At 52.7% G+C, this 18,082-nt stretch overlaps 1 protein-coding gene across 6 annotated transcripts in view; it reads left to right on the top strand.

The window, feature by feature from the left end:
* The window catches only part of Osbpl5 (oxysterol binding protein-like 5), a 54,461-nt gene that overhangs the window by 33,738 nt on the left and 2,641 nt on the right, over window positions 1-18,082 (top strand). For all 6 annotated transcript variants that reach the window (NM_001015024.2, XM_087573561.1, XM_087573584.1 and 3 more), the window contains 18 exon segments: window positions 876-956; window positions 1,085-1,186; window positions 1,533-1,736; window positions 2,468-2,552; window positions 4,781-4,952; window positions 5,220-5,412; window positions 6,574-6,758; window positions 7,138-7,219; window positions 8,491-8,589; window positions 8,971-9,067; window positions 10,317-10,415; window positions 13,898-13,995; window positions 14,382-14,471; window positions 14,566-14,702; window positions 15,117-15,302; window positions 15,598-15,724; window positions 16,507-16,633; window positions 17,626-17,728. In NM_001015024.2, coding sequence (NP_001015024.2) covers window positions 876-956; window positions 1,085-1,186; window positions 1,533-1,736; window positions 2,468-2,552; window positions 4,781-4,952; window positions 5,220-5,412; window positions 6,574-6,758; window positions 7,138-7,219; window positions 8,491-8,589; window positions 8,971-9,067; window positions 10,317-10,415; window positions 13,898-13,995; window positions 14,382-14,471; window positions 14,566-14,702; window positions 15,117-15,302; window positions 15,598-15,724; window positions 16,507-16,633; window positions 17,626-17,728 — 2,267 coding nt within the window.

The raw sequence follows: 18,082 nt of genomic DNA, 5'->3' as shown, positions 1-18,082 counted from the left end.
GTCTTCCCTCCCCGTCACAGAGTCGGGGAGGGGCGGCCATCTGTAGACCAGAGGCCTTGGGGGACACTGAGGCAAACACATGGTCTGAAATGGGGGTCGTGTGCAGCCTTATTCCCAGGGCCAGCTTCTCAGTGAGTTCAAACATCGCCTGCCAGGACCACGTACATCAACAGGTGGCACGTGGGGTTCAGGGCACAGTTTGCCATCCCCAAACAGTTCTGGCTCTGCACCCCGGCCCTCAGTTTCTCCATCTGTGGGGTTGTGGCTTCTCCCAGCTCCATAATTTGTAGATTACCATTCTGGGTCCAGGAAGTGAGCTGTGGGCCCAGGTACAGATGCTTGGCTCCTAGCTGTAGCTTCAAGCAAGGCCTATACAGTGACCCTCAAAACATACCTCCCCAGAGCCAGTGAGCATCCTTACCACAGTCTCCTTGTTGCCCTTGCCCAGAGATGAGCCCCTGATGATGAGAGGAGTGGCCATCCTGGGCATTGTAGGAGATACGGCTCATATAGCCCAGGAGCTTGACACCATCATGTCCTAGCTGCCACCAAAACTCTGGTTTACAAACCCCACCCTATTACTTTTCTCATTGCTGAGATAAAATGCTAATAAAGGTTCCTTAAGGGAAGAAGAACTTATTTTGGCTCATAGTTCAGGAGTACAGTCCATCACGGTCGGGGTGGGGAAGGCATGGCTGCCGGCGATGAGGCTGTCGTTCTTATTGCCCCCACAATCAGGAGGCAGAGATGAATGCTGGTGTTAGGTCACTGCCTCGTTTTGGGCCATTCTGGGACCCCTGCCTTCTGCTGCCCTTGTCCTGGCAGCTCCAATTGTACCCTGATAACCCCAGCACCATGCTCTCTCTCTCTTGCAGGCCGAGTACAGGCTATGCAATGGATCTGACAAGGAATGTACCTCTCCAACGACCAGGGTCTCCAAGAAGGACACGCTCAAGGTGGGCCTGGCCTAGGGCGAGGAGAGAGGGGACACCCACACCCCCTATGTCCCCCTTCTGTGCCCTGCCAGGGTGGGAGAGCTGGGGCAGCCCATGCACTTCACGACCCACATCTGCTCTGGTTGCAGGCACAGAAGGAGAATTACCGGCAGGAGAAGAAGCGGGCCACAAAGCAGCTTTTCAGTGCCCTGACTGACCCCAGCGTGGTCATCATGGCTGACAGTCTGAAGGTAGGCTGCCGCCACTCCCAGAGACTCCTATTGACTGGGGCATTCATGATGCTTGGGAGACAAGTCTAAGTGTTTGCCACTGTGAAGTTGTCTAAGTGGCCCCTGACTACTGTAACAAATGACCCCAAAGCGGAGCTCGTTCCTCAGAGATCTGCAGGCCGTAGTCCAAAATTAAGGTGCCGTGAGGACCACACTACCCTCAGAACTCCGGGATCCTCTTCCTAGTTCTTGGGGCCTTCAGGAATCCATCACCCCAGTCCCTGCCTCTGATCGTCAACCACTGGGCAGCATAGATGGCCCAGGGAGCAGCTTCCCTGGGTGACCCTGACTGTGAATTCCTCTGCAGATCCGGGGGACCCTGAAGAGCTGGACGAAGCTGTGGTGTGTGCTGAAGCCTGGGGTGCTGCTCATCTACAAGACACCCAAGGTGGGCCAGTGGGTGGGCACGGTGCTGCTGCACTGTTGTGAGCTTATCGAGCGCCCCTCCAAGAAGGATGGCTTCTGCTTCAAACTCTTCCACCCGCTGGACCAGTCTGTGTGGGCTGTGAAGGTGAGTTGAGTCACAGGGCATCCTGGTGGGGATTCAGGGACACTGAAGAGCTCTCCTGAGACCACAATTCCAAAATGGGAGCCCTAGCATGGGATCCCTGGAGGATTGGCTGTCCTCTGACAGGCTTCAGGAAGTAGGGATGAAGCAGAGTGGGGTATACATGTCTGGAGGGGAAGGAGGGACTGTCCCAGGCTCAGACCTCATCTGTCATCACCAGGATCGCTCAGGAAGAGCTGATCGGAATGGGGATGGGTCCCCAGTGAAAACTTGGTTATACATGGGTTTCAGAGAAATGACAGAGTTTAGGGTTGTTTTGGATTTGGGGATGGGGTGAAAAAAGGTCTCACTATATAGCTTTGGCAGGCTTAAAATGTACATAGTCCATAGACCAGGCTAGCCTCAAACTCATAGAGATCTACCTGCCTCTGCCTCCTGAGCCTGGGAATAAAGGAATGTAGTGCCTTGCGCAGTTTGGGTTGTTGTTGTTTTGGTTTGATTTGGTTTGGTTTGGTTTGGTTTGGTTTTGAGACAGGGTTTATCTTACTCTATGGCTCATCCTGACTCATAGCCCATTCTGAGGCTCAGACTAATCTAAACTTGTGGCAGCCCTTTCAGTTGCTGAGAATGCAGGTATAAATCACAATGCCTGGCTGCTGGTGATGAGGAGTGAGCTACCCCTTTCCTCATAGCCCTCCTGTCCCCAGTGCCTGACCCTGTCTCTGTTCCTCCAGGGCCCCAAGGGCGAGACTGTGGGCTCCATCACACAGCCTCTCCCGAGCAGCTACCTGATCTTCAGGGCAGCTTCTGAATCAGACGGTGAGTGCCACCTGCCCTGTTTCTGCTTCCCCGGGGTCCTAAAGTCAGACATAGACTGAGCCTACCTTACAGTGATACCCCTCTCACAGCTAAGCCTCAGATTTCCCACAGATTAAAAGGAACTAGCTGTACTTGTCAGCCCAGTGCTGTGGGAACCCTAGGGCTACATGGAAGTAATCAAGTGACAGTTGTGAATTTGATGGGTAAATTAAGTCACAGGCAGCCTAGAGGTATTCTGTCAAAAATAGGTTACAGATATTAATGTGGGCTTCCCCGAGTCCCAGATTCTCTGAACTAGGTAACAGATTCCAAGCAGTAGCCCCATTATCAGAAGTCCTTCAAGTGACAGCTTCTAGCCAGGCTGTGGCTCCTTAACAAAGCCTCAGGGCTGCACCCCCTGCTGGAGGTTGAAGGCCCTGAGATCTAGGGCCCAGTTATCCAGGCTTGGAATCCAGCAGATGGCTTAACTGCTGGTGCTATAATGCCTCCTGGTGGTCAAAAGTTATATCTGCGCTCCCTCCCAGGTTTTTGTTGTTGTTGTTTGTTTGTTTTGTTTTGGGGTTTTTTGTTTGTTTGTTTGTTTTTGGTTTTTGGTTTTTTTTAACTCTTGTTCACTCTGTCATTGAACCTGCTGGGCTCTGGGGTAAACAGGCAACCTATGCCCTCACAGAGCCTGCACACCTTGGGGGTCTGTGACCAGTAAGCCAGCCACCAGATGACAAGTCTGAACTGAAGCCCTGATTGTCAGGGGCCACAGTCAAAAAGAACGTTATCTGCAATCTCATGTATCTCAGGATGCTTGCTTCCTGCAAGCAGAGGCAGAGGCTTTCGAATGGCTCTCAAAGGCTGTGCAACGTTCAGGACGTCAAGTCTTTTGTGGCAGCCACAAAATGTGCATTTGGGTCCTAAGTCCAATTCTACAACCAGCTCTCATCCTGGGTTGTGTAACTTCCCATGACCCCCTCCTTGTCCCTACAAATGCCCAGCGTCACTGGTGGTAGCACTGTGCTCAAACCAAGCCAAGCCCAGCAGGATCTCAGATATCCCTCAGCAAGAAGGGCAGCTCCAGAGTACCAGGTGTCCCCTTGAGCCTCTGAGGTCTCAAACAAAAGGCTCTGTAGCTTTAAGTTAGGGAAAGAAGCCCACAGTTCCCAGGGCCACCCAGCATGCAAGCTTAGGAATCAAGAACTCCATCTTGTCTTGAGCTGGGACCTTCACTCATGAGTCCCTTGGGCATGCATGATATCATTTATAGACGACTCTGAGGTGTGGGAGGAAGCGCTGCTGTTAGTAATCACACTGAGACATTGGTGTCACCTGCATGGGTCCCTCTCCCCATATCTCTTAACAGCCCCTCCCATTACCCCGCCTCACCCCTGAGAACAGTGGTATGATACCGGTCTAACCCAAGTTCTACACCCAGGTGCACACACACTGTGATGAAGAAAGCAGGACCTCGGGGCCAAAACAGAGACCCTGCCTCACCCCTGCCACCCCTCAGTCCTGTCTTTTGTTACCACTTGAAGTTACCTGGTCAGTGACTCCTCACTAGCCTGTAAGACCCCTGCCCAGCCTCTGCTCTCAAGTCAACACAGGATTCATGTGTGCACATGTTCCCAGAGCTGTTGATTCAGCCAGAGGCCTGGCAACTCCAAGATATATTCACCCAAGACCCCCAAGTCTATCTTCGGGGTCCTGATGTGAAATTTAGGCTTCAACAGAGGGCAGGAGGAGTGCAGAGCTGAGAGTCCTGATCGGGGTGTGGTCCTGCCCGTCGCTGACCATCCCTGTCTCAGCTCCAGTCTCTCCTGCAAGGTGGTCTGACAAGTTCTCAGACCTGTGCGAGGTCTCTGGGAGACAAACTGCCCTCTGTCTGACACCAGACTTCAGCCTTTCTCTTCCTCAGTGTGAGACTCCTGAGAAAATCTCAGTGCCTTAGGGTCTGCTGTTTCAATAATCTAATGGCTGAAGGGAGGGCACAACTGTCTCTTTAGTATATATTCATTCCTGCTAGGATGGCTACAAGCAAGGCTGGGGTCTGTGAGGGAGGCAGATCTTTATCTAGACCCCAGTGAGGTGGAGTGAGGCGTGGGACTAGAAGTTTCATGCCTAAAAGACAGTCTGGAGATTAGTTTCGGAAGGCTTATTTCAGACAACAGGCAGATTAAGGTTCCTTGGTGGGGAAGTAGAAGGGAAGCCATTCACTAGACTCCCTCTGTGTCCCTTAGGCCGCTGCTGGCTAGATGCCCTGGAGCTGGCCCTTCGCTGCTCCAGCCTGCTTCGACTGAGCACATGCAAGCAGGGCCGAGATGGGGAGCAGGGGTCTTCACCTGATGCCTCTCCCTCTTCCCTCTACGGACTGCCCACCTCGGCCACCATCCCAGACCAAGACCTGTTCCCGTGAGTGAGCTGGGTGAGAGGTGATCTGCGTGGTGTTCCCTAAGCAGCAGGAGATGGGTCAGCTGGGGTGACAGACTTGTTCTCTCCTGTGGGTACCAGTCTTTGCATCCTTACTGACGAAACAGGAACAGTAGTACAAATACAGGTCACTCGGTATAAGGCAGTGTGTGATGTCCCTGCAGTGAAAGAGGCTGGGTACCCAGGTGGGTGTTTGAGGTTCTGGGTGTTGCCTGGAATTGGGGGCCCACGGGCATTTCCGCCCTTCAGGTTGAATGGGTCAGCCTTGGAGAATGACGCGTTCTCAGACAAGTCAGAGAGAGAGAATGCTGACGACTCAGATGCTGAGACCCAGGATCACAGCCGCAAGACCAATGAGAGTGGGAGTGACCTGCTGGACAGCCCTGGTGGGCCACGGAGGGGAACCACGTATGTAGAGCAGGTCCAGGAGGAGCTGGGAGAGGTGAGAGCCCTGTCAACTCAAAGTGGAAACGGGACACGGCAGGGCTCTGAGTGACACCCGCTCAACCCTCCCCTGCCCACCTAACATGAGATGCAGGGGTGATGTGAGGTCCAGCCCCAAATAGACAGCCTCTCTGGGCTGGGATGGCCTGTGGCCAGAGTAGTCAGGCAGCTTAGGAAAGATCCCAGCCTGGCCCCTAGACACTCTGGGGACCTACATACACCTAGCATGACCCAGCCCCTGGGATCCCCTCACCCCGGTCAGGCACCTGTACTGTCATCTGCATAGTGAATGTTGACCGTCCAGTTGCCAGCTTGTCACAGCTGGGAGGTGATAAAACCTTGGGGAGGTGGGGCCTAGCAGGAGAATGTTAGGTCACTGGGGCTGTGGCCTCTGATAGGCAGACATTTTTCTCTTTTGTGTCCTGACCATGAGCACTTGAACTGCCAAGTATTTCCTCCATGATTTACTGCCTCCATGATGAGGCCCAAAGCACTGAGGCCCAACAATCTTGTGTAGCCCTGATTGGCCTAAAACTCACTCTGCAGCTGAGGCTGGCCATATATACCACCTCCTTCATCAGCCTCCATAGTGCTGAGATTAGCCCAAACCTTTCCATTTTTAAACTTGACTGCCCCAGGTATTTTCTTACAGTAGCAGAAAGTTGTCTAGCACACCTACAAACACAGAGGACTGGGAAACCGGATTCCTGAGGCTGGAAATTCTAGACAAAAGGGGGTTATTAACTGGGGTTTTTGGAGGCCAGACATACAAGATCAGGCAACCCTGTGGATTTAGCCTCTGGTGAGGGTCTTGTGGATGTGCCATGCGGTGAATGGTACTATGGCAGTTGTACATGTGAGAGGGAGACAAGGATACCAGAGTAGAAAAGCTGGCTTGTTCCCAGACCTGCTGAAGAACCTGCTCACCCCTAAGCCCAGTGTGGGTGGGTGCTGGCACCCATTCTACCAAGGAGCATGCTCACCGCCCAGGGTGGGCGGTGACACCCGTTCACACAGAGTGGACATGCAACCAATGGTATCCAGTGGGCAAGGGTCAGATGAGCTGTTCTGGATCCCTGTCCCTCAGCTCTCTTAGGCAGCTCAGAGCAGAGACTTCACAGCCCAGCTCATGGGGCCTGGTCATGTCCCTCTGCCACAGCTGGACGAGACGTCCCAGGTGGAGACAGTGTCAGAGGAGAACAAGAGCCTGATGTGGGTGCTGCTGCGACAGCTGCGGCCGGGCATGGACCTGTCACGTGTGGTGCTGCCGACCTTCGTGTTGGAGCCTCGGTCCTTCCTCAGCAAGCTCTCTGATTACTACTACCATGGAGACCTGCTCTCCAGGTGCACCTCCAATAGGAGGGGGCCCCACACCCCTGTGGACCACAGAGGCAGGGGATGGGATGGAGCCAGGAAGAGGGAAATAAAGGTGTGAGCATCTAGGGTTCTTCCTAGAGGTGAGGGCACCAAACAGCCCGGAGCGTGCAGAGTCCCCTCTGGGCTGGTGTGGAGTTGGCCTCAGCACTGTTCTAGCTATGTGGTAAACCCACTTGCCGACTTCTGGCCTACCTGGGAGGATGGAGCAGGGTGCCCAGGTCAGCTGGGATGAGGCTGCCTCTTTTAGCCAAGTAGATGGAGGTTGGGATGGTTGGAGAAAGGGGTGGGTGTTGAGGAGGGTAGCCAGGGACCCCAGCCTGAGCCAGAGCTCTCTACCCCATCACAGGGCAGCAGCAGAGGATGACCCCTACTGCCGCATCAAGCTTGTGCTACGGTGGTACCTGTCTGGCTTCTACAAAAAGCCCAAGGTGAGAAGGGCCTGTGGAAAGGGCAGGGTCTCAGCCAAAGGGTTTGTCAGCCCACTATGAGTGGGACCAGCTCCTCCATGGCATGGGAGAAAACCAGCTATCCCCACCATGGCCCCAGATCCAGAGAGGTGGAGGGCAGTCCTCTGGACTTCTCAAGCTCAGAGCCCAATACTGGTCCTCATTAGCTCGACCCTTGCTCGGTGTTTGAGGAAACAGCCTAAGCACCACAACGGTGTCAGGAAAGGAGCACTTGACCCTAACTACAAAGCTATGGGATTTGTCGAGAAACCCCTCTTGAGAACCTTGCTGGTAACAGAGCTGCCCCTGGTTATGGAGAGGCCTGCAGGGCCAGGTGGAACTGGGCTTCCATAGTCCATAAACCTGGCAACCAAGATTCTGGCCAGGCATGGGGGGTGCACGCCTGTAATCCCAGCACCAGGGAAGCACAGACAGGAAGATTTCCTGAGGTTCGAGGCTAGCCTGGGCTACATAAGTGAGACCCCATCTTAAAAGGGGATGGGGGAGTCGGGAAGAGCTGAGTCAGTAGCAAAGTGCTTGCCATGCAAGTGTGAAGACCCGGATTTCCTTACTGAGACTCACAGGGGCTGGGTGTGGCAGTGTGTGCTTGGGATCCATGATCCTAATGCAGAGGAAGCAGAGACAGGAGGATTCCCAGGACTCCCTGGTCAGCCAGCCTAGCCTGCTTAGCAACTTCTAGGCTAGTGAGAGTCCCTACCTCAAAGACAAGATGGAACAGTATTCAAGGTTGACTGCCAGCCTCCACACACACACACACACACACACACACACACACACACAGGGATTCACACATATAATGCTAGCACATAGGAGGTAGAGGCAAGAAAGGTTACAGTGAGTTTGATTCCAGACCTGCGTCTCGTTGTAGACAGGTGAGCCCAGAGAGAAGAAACCAACCTAGAGTCATACAGTAAACTAGGCTAGACCAAGGTCTCCTGGAAGCCTCCCACCTCCCAAGCTTTCACCCAGCTATGTATGGTCTGTGCCCGAGTCAGAGACAGTCAGATCTAGCTGTGGTCTTGAGGCCCCTCCGAGATGAATAGAAGATAGGGATTCCTAAGGCAGCCCCCCCCCCCACACAACTGTAAGCCACCAGCAAAACATAGTCTCCCCTAAGCAGAATAAGGGTGCCAAAACCTCTTCTAGAGGCAGGAACAACCCCACCAGGGCCCCCCCCCCAGAAGCGTCTCTCTCCTCTTGGCTCCTCCAGCATGTCTTTGTGATCCCCACAGGGCATCAAGAAACCCTATAATCCCATTCTGGGGGAGACTTTTCGCTGCTGCTGGCTGCACCCTCAGACCAACAGTCACACCTTCTACATAGCAGAACAGGCAAGACTCCACTGCCCAGCTCAGTATGTGCAGTGGGCGGGGGGCGGGGGCTTGTGGGACTGAGAGTGGGGTTGTCCATGGCCTGTACCCTGCCACAGGACAGGCTTCGCACCTGGTCACCATCCATGGGGATTCTCCCAGAAGGGCAGGCATGATGGTGTGACAGGATCACCTGAAAGAGGGTGGGCAGCCTGACTTCCCTGTGCTGGGCTCCCTTAGATGACTCAGAAACTTGAACAGGTTCCCAGACACCGGGATCCAGGCCCTGCCCTGGTACTTATAGGAATGTGTCCCTTACCTTCCACTTGCCCATGGGACCCAGATATCCTTTATGGTATAATAATTTCTGGAGCCATCTCTAGACCTGTCTCTCTTACATAGGTGTCTCACCATCCTCCAGTGTCTGCCTTCTACGTCAGCAACAGGAAAGATGGCTTCTGCATGAGCGGCAGCATCACAGCCAAGTCGAAGTTCTACGGTGAGGAGGCTCCAGGGGATGGGGACGGGATGGAGGAGCCTGGGCCTGTGGAAGTGAGGAGAGGACTTCACCCCATAAGCAGTGAACCCCAGAATCCCGCTGGTGGGACCATGTGGGTGGCCCTAACTCTGTTGAAAGCAGACACCAGTAGGGGAGCCAGGAAACAAAGAAGAAGCTTGGGGTGGGGGGAGGGCTTGCTCCGACAGAGCTGCCCAGCTCCGTAGCCATGAGCCATGAGTGGCTATTTGTACTGATTAAAGGCAGGTTGGACTGCAGATCAGTGGGAATGCACGCCTAGCCCGCACAGCCGGTGTTCCATCCCTAGTACCGAAAATGGATGATGGTGGATGTATGACAGATAGACAGACAGAAGGTAGGTAGGTAGCTGGATAGAGTGATAGATTAAAAAGTCAGAAAGTCGGTAGATAGAAGGTGGGTAGGTAGGTAGGTAGATAATAGACAAACAGAAAGTTAGGTAATAAGTTGGTGGGTAGAAAACAGATAGGTAATAGGTAGGTAGATAATAGATAGATAATAGGTAGATGGACAGAAAGTAGACAGATAGGTAATAGGCAGATAGAGGGAAGGTGGGTAAATGGAAGTGGAAGGTAGAGAAGAGACAGACAGACAGACAGACAGACAGAAGGTAGATATATAGAAGTGAAATCAAAGTGCAGTGTCCCATTGCATGGGCTCCATCAAGTGTTTTGGTAGCCACACCTGGCTGGTAGTAAGCACTTGAGTGTCCCAAGCAGGCCAAAGAAGCCACGCTCTGCCCTGTGCTGCTCTGAGTCTGGGATTGGCAGTGCCCAGGAACCTCACTGACACTTCCCCAGCAGACCCTATTTGCCCTCATCACTAGTGTGCAGGTGTGTGCTGAGGGCCTCTGTATGCCTGGCAGCAGCAAAAGGTAGCATGTGGCATCTGCACCCAGGTTCCATTCACCTTTATCACCTATGCTCTGGTCTCAAGCTGGCTCTAAAAGGTTCATAGTGTCTTCCCTGAAATTTCATGGTGGAGTGAGATAGACCACTAACAAGTCAGATGACTTCTCAGGATGCATAACGGGTGCAAACTAGACAGTTTTATGATACCCAAGGCCCAGATGTTGTGTGTCTCTCCCTCAGTGCCCCAGCTGAAGATGCTGGGAACTCTGGGATATGTTGTAAGGACATTCAGACTTTGGGGTCCTGCAGAGGCCTGATGCTAAGAGTCTGTGTCCTAATCGGGTCCCTGACCTTCTTTGCAGGGAACTCTCTGTCAGCGCTTCTGGATGGCAAGGCTAAGCTCACCTTTTTGAACCGCAAGGAGGAGTACACCCTCACCATGCCCTATGCCCACTGCCGAGGTGAGCAACTGTGCCATTCCCCGTGCCCCACCAATAGCCCAGGATGGCCCTCGGTCATGGTATTAGTTACTTTTCTGGTTACTGTAATGTGTTGGAAAAAACTAAAGAAGGAAGAAATGAGTTTATTTTGGATCGCCATGGGACGGGTAGGTGACTCCATTGGTTGTACTGAATCCACAGTCCGGAAGCAGAGAGTTGAATGCTGGGGCTTGGCTCATTTCTCCTTTGTATTCAGCCAAGGATGTCAGGGAATGCCACCCATATCCAGGGTGGGTCTTCCTTCCTCAGTTAAACCTCCATGGAAGCACTCACATAGGTACACTCCAAGGTGTGTCTCCTAGGTGATTCCAAAGTCAGGTGGAGCTGACAATTAAGGCCAACCCCAGCAGATGCTAAACACTGTCTGCTTATTCAAAGATGTCCCCACCTCATGGGTGACTTTTCAGAGCTGAGTGTGTAACTCTAGGTGGCTTGCTAGTTTCTCCTCTTTGATTTTGCATCTGGCTCCTCTTGTACTAGTGATCAATCCCAGCTATTGAGGAGGTGGAGGCAAACTTCAGGGCCTGCCTGAGCAGCAGAGTGAGTTCAAAGCCAGATGGATAACTAAGTATGACAATGTCTTGAAATTAAAAGATAGGAAAGGAGCTGGGGCAGTGGATCAGTGGTAGAGCACTTGCCTAGTATGTAAGAAGCACTGGGTACGGGGGCTGGGGATTTAGCTCAGTGGTAGAGCGCTTGCCTAGGAAGCACAAGGCCCTGGGTTCGGTCCCCAGCTCCGAAAAAAAGACCAAAAAAAAAAAAAAAAAAAAAAAAGAAGAAGCACTGGGTACAATCCCAGCACCACACACACACACACACACACACACACACACACACACACACACACCCCAAACCAGACACGCAGAACTATAATACCAGTGGACTCCTACCCACCTCCAGGTCCGGAGACATAGAGTTACCACTGTCATGTCAAAGGGAAGAGCTTTCCCACCCCAGAAATCCCTCTGGTGTGGGCTGAAGCTAAGGCTGAGCTACTACACCGACTGAGCGTGCTGAGGCTGGTGTTCAAGCCCCAGAACTTGAAACAAAGAATCAAAGAAACACAGAGAGTCTGATAGAATGTCCCATACCTTTTAATCCCTGCACTTGGGAAGCAGAGGCCGCAGGTCTCTGTGAGTTCAAGACCAGAGCCACATAATGAGACCACATCTTAAAAGATTAAGTAAGTAAGTAAGTAAGTAAGTAAGTAAGTAAGTAAGTAAGTAAGTAATAAAATACTCATCTTTGACTGGGCATACATAGCTCTGACAACCCAAAGTATGACCTGGACAAGTGCAGTTTGATCTGGGGAGCAGTGATTGGCTTATGCCTCTGTCTCCACACCCTACCTGCCAAGTTCCTGTGCTGAGTGTCTCTAAGTCTATGGCAGAGCTGATGAGGACCTGGCCTGAGAGAGACAAGTGAATTAAAGCAGCGGGGTGATGTGCACTCAGAGAAAGCAGCACAGAAATGCCAGGCTCCAGAAAGGCACTCGGCTGTGTGTGCTGCTTCCCTGATCTTACCGGGACTCCGCCCATGTGTTTTGCTGCGGTTCTGGCACTCGCAGCAGCTAAGCATCAGCTCGCTGTGAGACAGCTACTCTGGTAGGATTTGAAGAACTATCCCCACCATGGTTTTAAGTGTGGCTGTTTTATCTTCCCTGTCTGGGAGCCTCGTACCCTGTGCATGAGTTACATACATCTCCACGGCCAACAGCAGTGCCTTAGAGAGGCTCAGTAAAACTTGTTCAGCGAGGGGTTGGGGATTTAGCTCAGTGGTAGAGCGCTTGCCTAGCAAGCACAAGGCCTGCGTTCGTTCCCCAGCTCCGAAGAAAAGAAAAAAAAGAAAGAAAGAAAGAAAGAAAAGAAACAAAACCAAAAAAATTGTGTTGTTGTAGTTCAGTGGATGGTTCTGGGGTCTAAGGTCTAGAGAACAATGTGAGTATCGTAGTCTTGCCACAGAAGGAAACAGAGATCTAAAGGGTAGACAAAACCCAGGAGCCAACAATGACTGCTTGTGGCCCTAGATACGATGTAATTTTGCTGGGAGTCTGCCAGCCCCACGAAGCAGAATGTTTGGGACCACACAGGAGGTGTCCATTGAACCCCCAGAGCCATGCTGTTGGTCCTTAATGCTTCCTTGGCCATGGAAGGCCTTCTGCAGCAATCTCTTATGACAGGAGATGTTTTACAAGAGTCCCTGTGGTGTGGAAACCTCTGGGGACAAACTGTTAGCTGTCAGGACCAAGACCTGCCAAGGTCTCCGATCCTCAGGTCTGCCTCTTCCTCCGTCTGATCTCTTAAGCCCTCTCCCCATTTGTCTTCTTCCCGTTCCTCTTCTTTACCATCTTGTAATCCTTTTTCTTTGTTTGTTTTCTGAGTCAGTCTTGAAACTAACTCTGTAGACCACGCTGGCCTCAAACTCATAGAGATCCCCCATTCTCTGCCCTCCAAGTGCTGGGATTAAAGGTGTGTGCCTCGACCACCACCTGGCTGTCTCTTTTATTTCTGTCTGTGTTTTGTATAAATGTCAGATGCTTGCAGTACCTACAGAGGTCAGAAGGGGGCATCAGATCATCAGATTCCCCTAGAACTGAATTTAGATGGCCGTGGGCCGCCACATAGGTCCTGAGACTCTATCTCCAGTCCTCTGGAAGGGCAGCCAGCTCTCCAGTTCAGAGGTTTAGTCCATTGTCATCATAGCAGGAAGCATGGTGGCATGCAGGCAGATACGGTGTGGGAGAAATAGCTGAGAGTTCTACATCTGGAACTAATCTTCAGGCAGAAAGAGTGACCTGTGAGGGGCTGGGGATTTAGCTCAGTGGTAGAGCGCTTACCTAGGAAGCACAAGGCCCTGGGTTCGGTCCCCAGCTCCGAAAAAAAAAGAACCAAAAAAAAAAAAAAAAAAAGAGTGACCTGTGGCCTGGCTTGGACATTTGAAACCCCAAAGCCCACCCCTAGTGACACACTTCTTCCAACAAAGTTGCACCTATTCCAACAGGGCCACACCTCCCAATCCCTGTCAGGTAGCATAATGAATAAGTATCCAAATATATGAACCTACGGGGACTGTTCCCATTCAAACCACAATTATGGTTATTTTCAATATTAGATTATGTTTTCCATAGGACCACAGGAGAACTGAGGGAAAAGGGTTTTCAGATGCACGCTGCACAATCCTGAGGTGCAGTAGGGAGCAGATGCAACCTAGTTCCAGGGTTGGTGCAGAATCCAGCCACAGATATGATTAGTCAGACCCCGGGATCGGGGCTCCTGAAGAAGCTGACCCAGCAAAGGGTGTGGCATCTCCAAACCAGAGCAGAGGCCCCTTCCTGGGACACAGTACTGAGGAACAGGCAGGGTCTCCTTCTTAACAAACCCTTTCCTTGCCTGCCCGGTGACACAGACTTTCGGGGTTGAATCCCAACACCAGTTGCATTTCAGGGCTCCTGTACGGCACCATGACCATGGAGCTGGGAGGTAAAGTGACCATACAGTGTGAGAAGAACAATCTCCAAGCTGAACTGGACTTCAAACTCAAGGTAATGTATGCAGCCGGTGGGACAGAGTGTGTGAGCTCAGGTGGGGATCCCCTCCGGCCGCATCAGGCAAAGAGCCCCGGACAAGTACAAGTGGAGTAGGATGCTTTGCATCCCCATAGGACAGACAGGGCCCAGAGAGAGAATGGAGTTGCCCACAGGCCACACAGAACAGCCTGCAGGCCTAAGTCCCATTGTTCTATCCTAAGGGTGTCAGACTCTATAGATTTGAGTCCAGATCACGGCACTGGAGTGAGGGCATCTTTCTCTGGTCTTAGCCTCGTCTGAGCCATAGTCATGAGAATGACCACTCTGTACCCCTGAGGATGTGCCTCTGGGTAGGGCCCTCCCCTCCTCCCCACTCATGGGGAACCTATCTGTTCCTGCAGCCTTTCTTTGGGAGCAGCACCAGCATCAACCAGATTTCTGGGAAGATCACATCAGGGGAGGAAGTCCTGGCCCGCCTCACTGGACACTGGGTAAGATGTCAGCCCTTAGGGCAAGCCTGGATAGGCCCTAGGGTGATCACCAACCAGGCCAGCAGCTCTGATGCTGCTATGCCATCTGGGGCAGGACAGAGATGTATTTATCAAGGAAGAGGCCAGTGGAGGCACCAAGCTCTTCTGGACTCCTAGTGAGGAGGTCCGCAGGCAGCGGCTGAAGCGGCACACGGTGCTGTTGGAAGAGCAGAGTGAACTGGAGTCTGAGAGGTAAGGCCTCTGCTGACCACAGACAGGGATAGCCAGATGGAGGGTTGTCAGGGTCACAATGCTGGTAGCACATTCTAGGATGTCTTTTGGCAAGAGCAGCCCCAGAATAGACCCCTCATGCTAAATCACCTATCCTGCTGGGGACAGCTGGTGGGAGAGGGCCCCATCATTGCTGCCAACAAGAAGATCCCTGCAGGTGGCAGGCAGGAGCCCAGCTTAGGGAAAATACAGCTCATACTGTAGAATCAAAAGCGGGGAGACACAGGCTTCCTGCAAGATAGCCAGCCCCTTGTCGCTGAAGGCAACCAAGCAGGGGACACTCTAAGCTCCCTTCCGATGTAGGGGGTGATTGATTCTGAGCTGCCGAGGAATGGAGCTGCCCTACTCTGAGCTCATTGGTCCTCTGACCTGCAGGCTCTGGCAGCATGTCACCAGGGCCATCCATGAGGGTGACCAGCACAAAGCCACCCAGGAGAAGTCTGTGCTGGAAGAGGCGCAGCGGCAGCGTGCCCGTGAGCACCAGCAGAGCCTCACTCCATGGAAGCCACAGTTGTTCACCCTGGACCCACTCACTCAGGAATGGCACTACCAATATGAGGAGTGAGTAGCACAATGGCCTGGGGCCTGTGTGGTGGGGTAGGAGCCTGCAGACTGAGTCCAGTGTGCATGTCTCGATTTGAAATCTCTAATCTCCTTTCCCTACCTGCCTTCAGTAGTACCTTAGGGATGAGGTATAAGGAGGGATGGTCAGATAGACCCCCTGAAGCCTTCCTTGTAACCCCTGAATAGTGGTCATCCCCTGGGTCACCATGAGAAGCTGAGGTCTAGGCTAGGACAGAACCCTCTCCCATAAGGGTCATCACCTCTACTGATGGACGCCATCTGGACTCTCCAGCTACAGCCCTTGGGACCCGCTAAAGGACATTGCCCAATATGAGCAAGATGGGATTCTTCACACTCTACAGAGGGAGACTATGTCTGGACAGACAGCCTTCCTGGGAAGTCCAGAGTCCAGGCACAAGGTCAGTACCCCTCACCAAGGCTCCAGCCCAGGCTTGATCTCAACTGTAGGTGTGGCTGCCCTTGAGAGCCTCATACCCTCCACCTGGCCCTCCTCCCTCAGTGCCCATCTCTGTGATAGCTCAAACCCTACCTGGCAGTGGGACTTCACTGTTGCCAGGCTCCTCATTGTTCCTTTTTCCTTTTCACTGGGGGGATCTGAGATGCAAAATACTTGGTTCATGGGCATCCTGGGCCTCACAGTTCAAGACTCTGTGCCAGCCTCCTGAAGTCACTTTGTCCCATTCTACAGCTAAAGAAACCCAGGCTCAAACTAGCCCAGGGAAGAGGAGGAAAAGCCAGCATCCATACCTGCACAGAGCCTGGGAAAAGCAGGAGGGATGTCAAAGGGTTAAGAGAGTCCCAGGAAACAGAGAGAGGGAGATGCCCTTACATAAGATGAGATTATGAATTGCTCTACCAGGTAGGCCTAGCTGCATGCTCTGGGTTCCAGGTGTGCTAGCACTGGCCATGTGCCAACATGGTGGCAGAGCTGGCTGGCCCTCATTCCTCCAGAGGAAGTCAAACGGTTTTATGTTCCCGTTAGGAAACCAAGGCCCCCGAGATGGAATGGCTGCAGTTCAGGCCAGGTGGAGGTTCAAACCATCTGTGTCCAACTGCGAAGTCTCAACTCCGTTCTCTGCACACTGCCCTACTCTAGTGCATCCTGACATTAACGGGACACCATGTCCCCAAAGGGCCCGTGGGAGAAGACACTACATATAATAACATCATCTCTTTACAGAGGCCTAGCTCTGACCGGCGGCTCCGCAAAGCCAGTGACCAGCCCTCTGGCCATAGCCAGGTCACTGAGAGCAGCGGCTCCACACCTGAGTCCTGCCCAGACCTCTCTGATGAGGACTTTGTTCCTGGTAAGTGGCTCCTCAAGTTTTATACACACTAGGTAAGTCCTGGCCCTGTCTAGTGAACACCTTGGACCTTGACTACCAGGGAAGGCAGAAGGAGAGAGCTGGTCCCTACCTGCAGCCCCTCTGCAGGATAGGAAGGGCCAGGAAGCGCCTTTCAGAGATGAGTACATAGGGGCAGGCATTCTCATAGTAGATCTGTGCTCATCCTACCCTGCCCTCTCCCTCAGAGATCTTCCTTCCCAGAGGAGGCAGTCAGGACCGATGAGGGCTGTAGCCAGGACTTAGAAGGAGAAAAGAGACTACTAGGCATGTTGCTCAGTGGTAGAATGCCTGTCTAGCACATATGAAGGCCTGGCTTCAGTCCCAGCGTAGCATAAACCCAGCATGGCAGTACACAGCTATAATCCAACACTCTAGAGGTCACGTGAGAGATCAAGAGCTAAGGTCATCTCCTGCTACATTAAGTTCAAGGCCAGCCTCACATACTTGAAACCTACTCTCAGAAATGGGATGGGGAGGAAGTGGTCTAAGGCTAGGATCTTCCTGAGCTGCAAGGATACTGGAGAGATTGGTTGGGCACTGTCCATTGTCCAGCCCCTGGTACTGCCTCTACCTCTGCCCCAGTGAGATTCTTTTCTCCTTTGCCCTTACTGAGAAGTCTATGTCTCCCAACATTGTCCCCACATCTGCAGTGGATCATCATCTAGCTGAGCCTACATCCCCTCCTAACCTTTCCCCGTCTCTCTCTCTCTCTCTCTCTCTCTCTCTCTCTTTTTTTTTTTTTGGTTCTTTTTTTTCCGGAGCTGGGGACTGAACCCAGGGCCTTGCGCTTCCTAGGCAAGCGCTCTACCACTGAGCTAAATCCCCAACTCCTCCCTGTCTCTCTTGTGTCAATGTCTGGCTCCTGAGGTTGGTAAATCAGGAGCTAGGTCAAACGGGACATCTCAGCTTACCCTGGTGTGTTTCTCCCTGCTATCTCCATCCTGGACATTTAGGTAATGAGAGCCCGTGTCCTCGGTGCAGGCGAGAGGTACACCGGCTAAGGATGCTACAAGAGGCAGTGCTGTCCATTCAGGAAGCTCAGCAAGAGCTGCATCGGTAAGAACACGGGAGGTGGAGGGAGCTGCCAGCGTAGGAGAGAGAGCACAGCCCTGGTGAAGGTGCTGTTGAGCGTGGGCAAGGAGCTCCTCAGGGCCAGAGAAACCTCCCAGGTGTGTGAAAGCAGATAGCAGCCCTCCCGGACACCTCAAGCTCCCTGTAGCTCACCAGCACCCCGTATAGAGGCTCCTCAAAGCAAAGGGAGTGTCTGGAAACCCCACTAAGTGACCTCAGTGGATTTCCAATCAGCACACGGTATCAAGTGAGGGTGTCAGAGGCCAACCCACTTGCTCCTCTGTAAAATGGGTCACTAGCAGAGCCAACAAGAGATCGAGGGAGCAGAATGGCGACCAA

The sequence above is a fragment of the Rattus norvegicus genome, chromosome 1 (genome assembly GCF_021556685.1).
Source record: "Rattus norvegicus strain SHRSP/BbbUtx chromosome 1, alternate assembly SHRSP_T2T, whole genome shotgun sequence".
NCBI lineage: Eukaryota > Metazoa > Chordata > Mammalia > Rodentia > Muridae > Rattus > Rattus norvegicus.
This window is presented reverse-complemented; position numbering and strand designations above follow the sequence as displayed.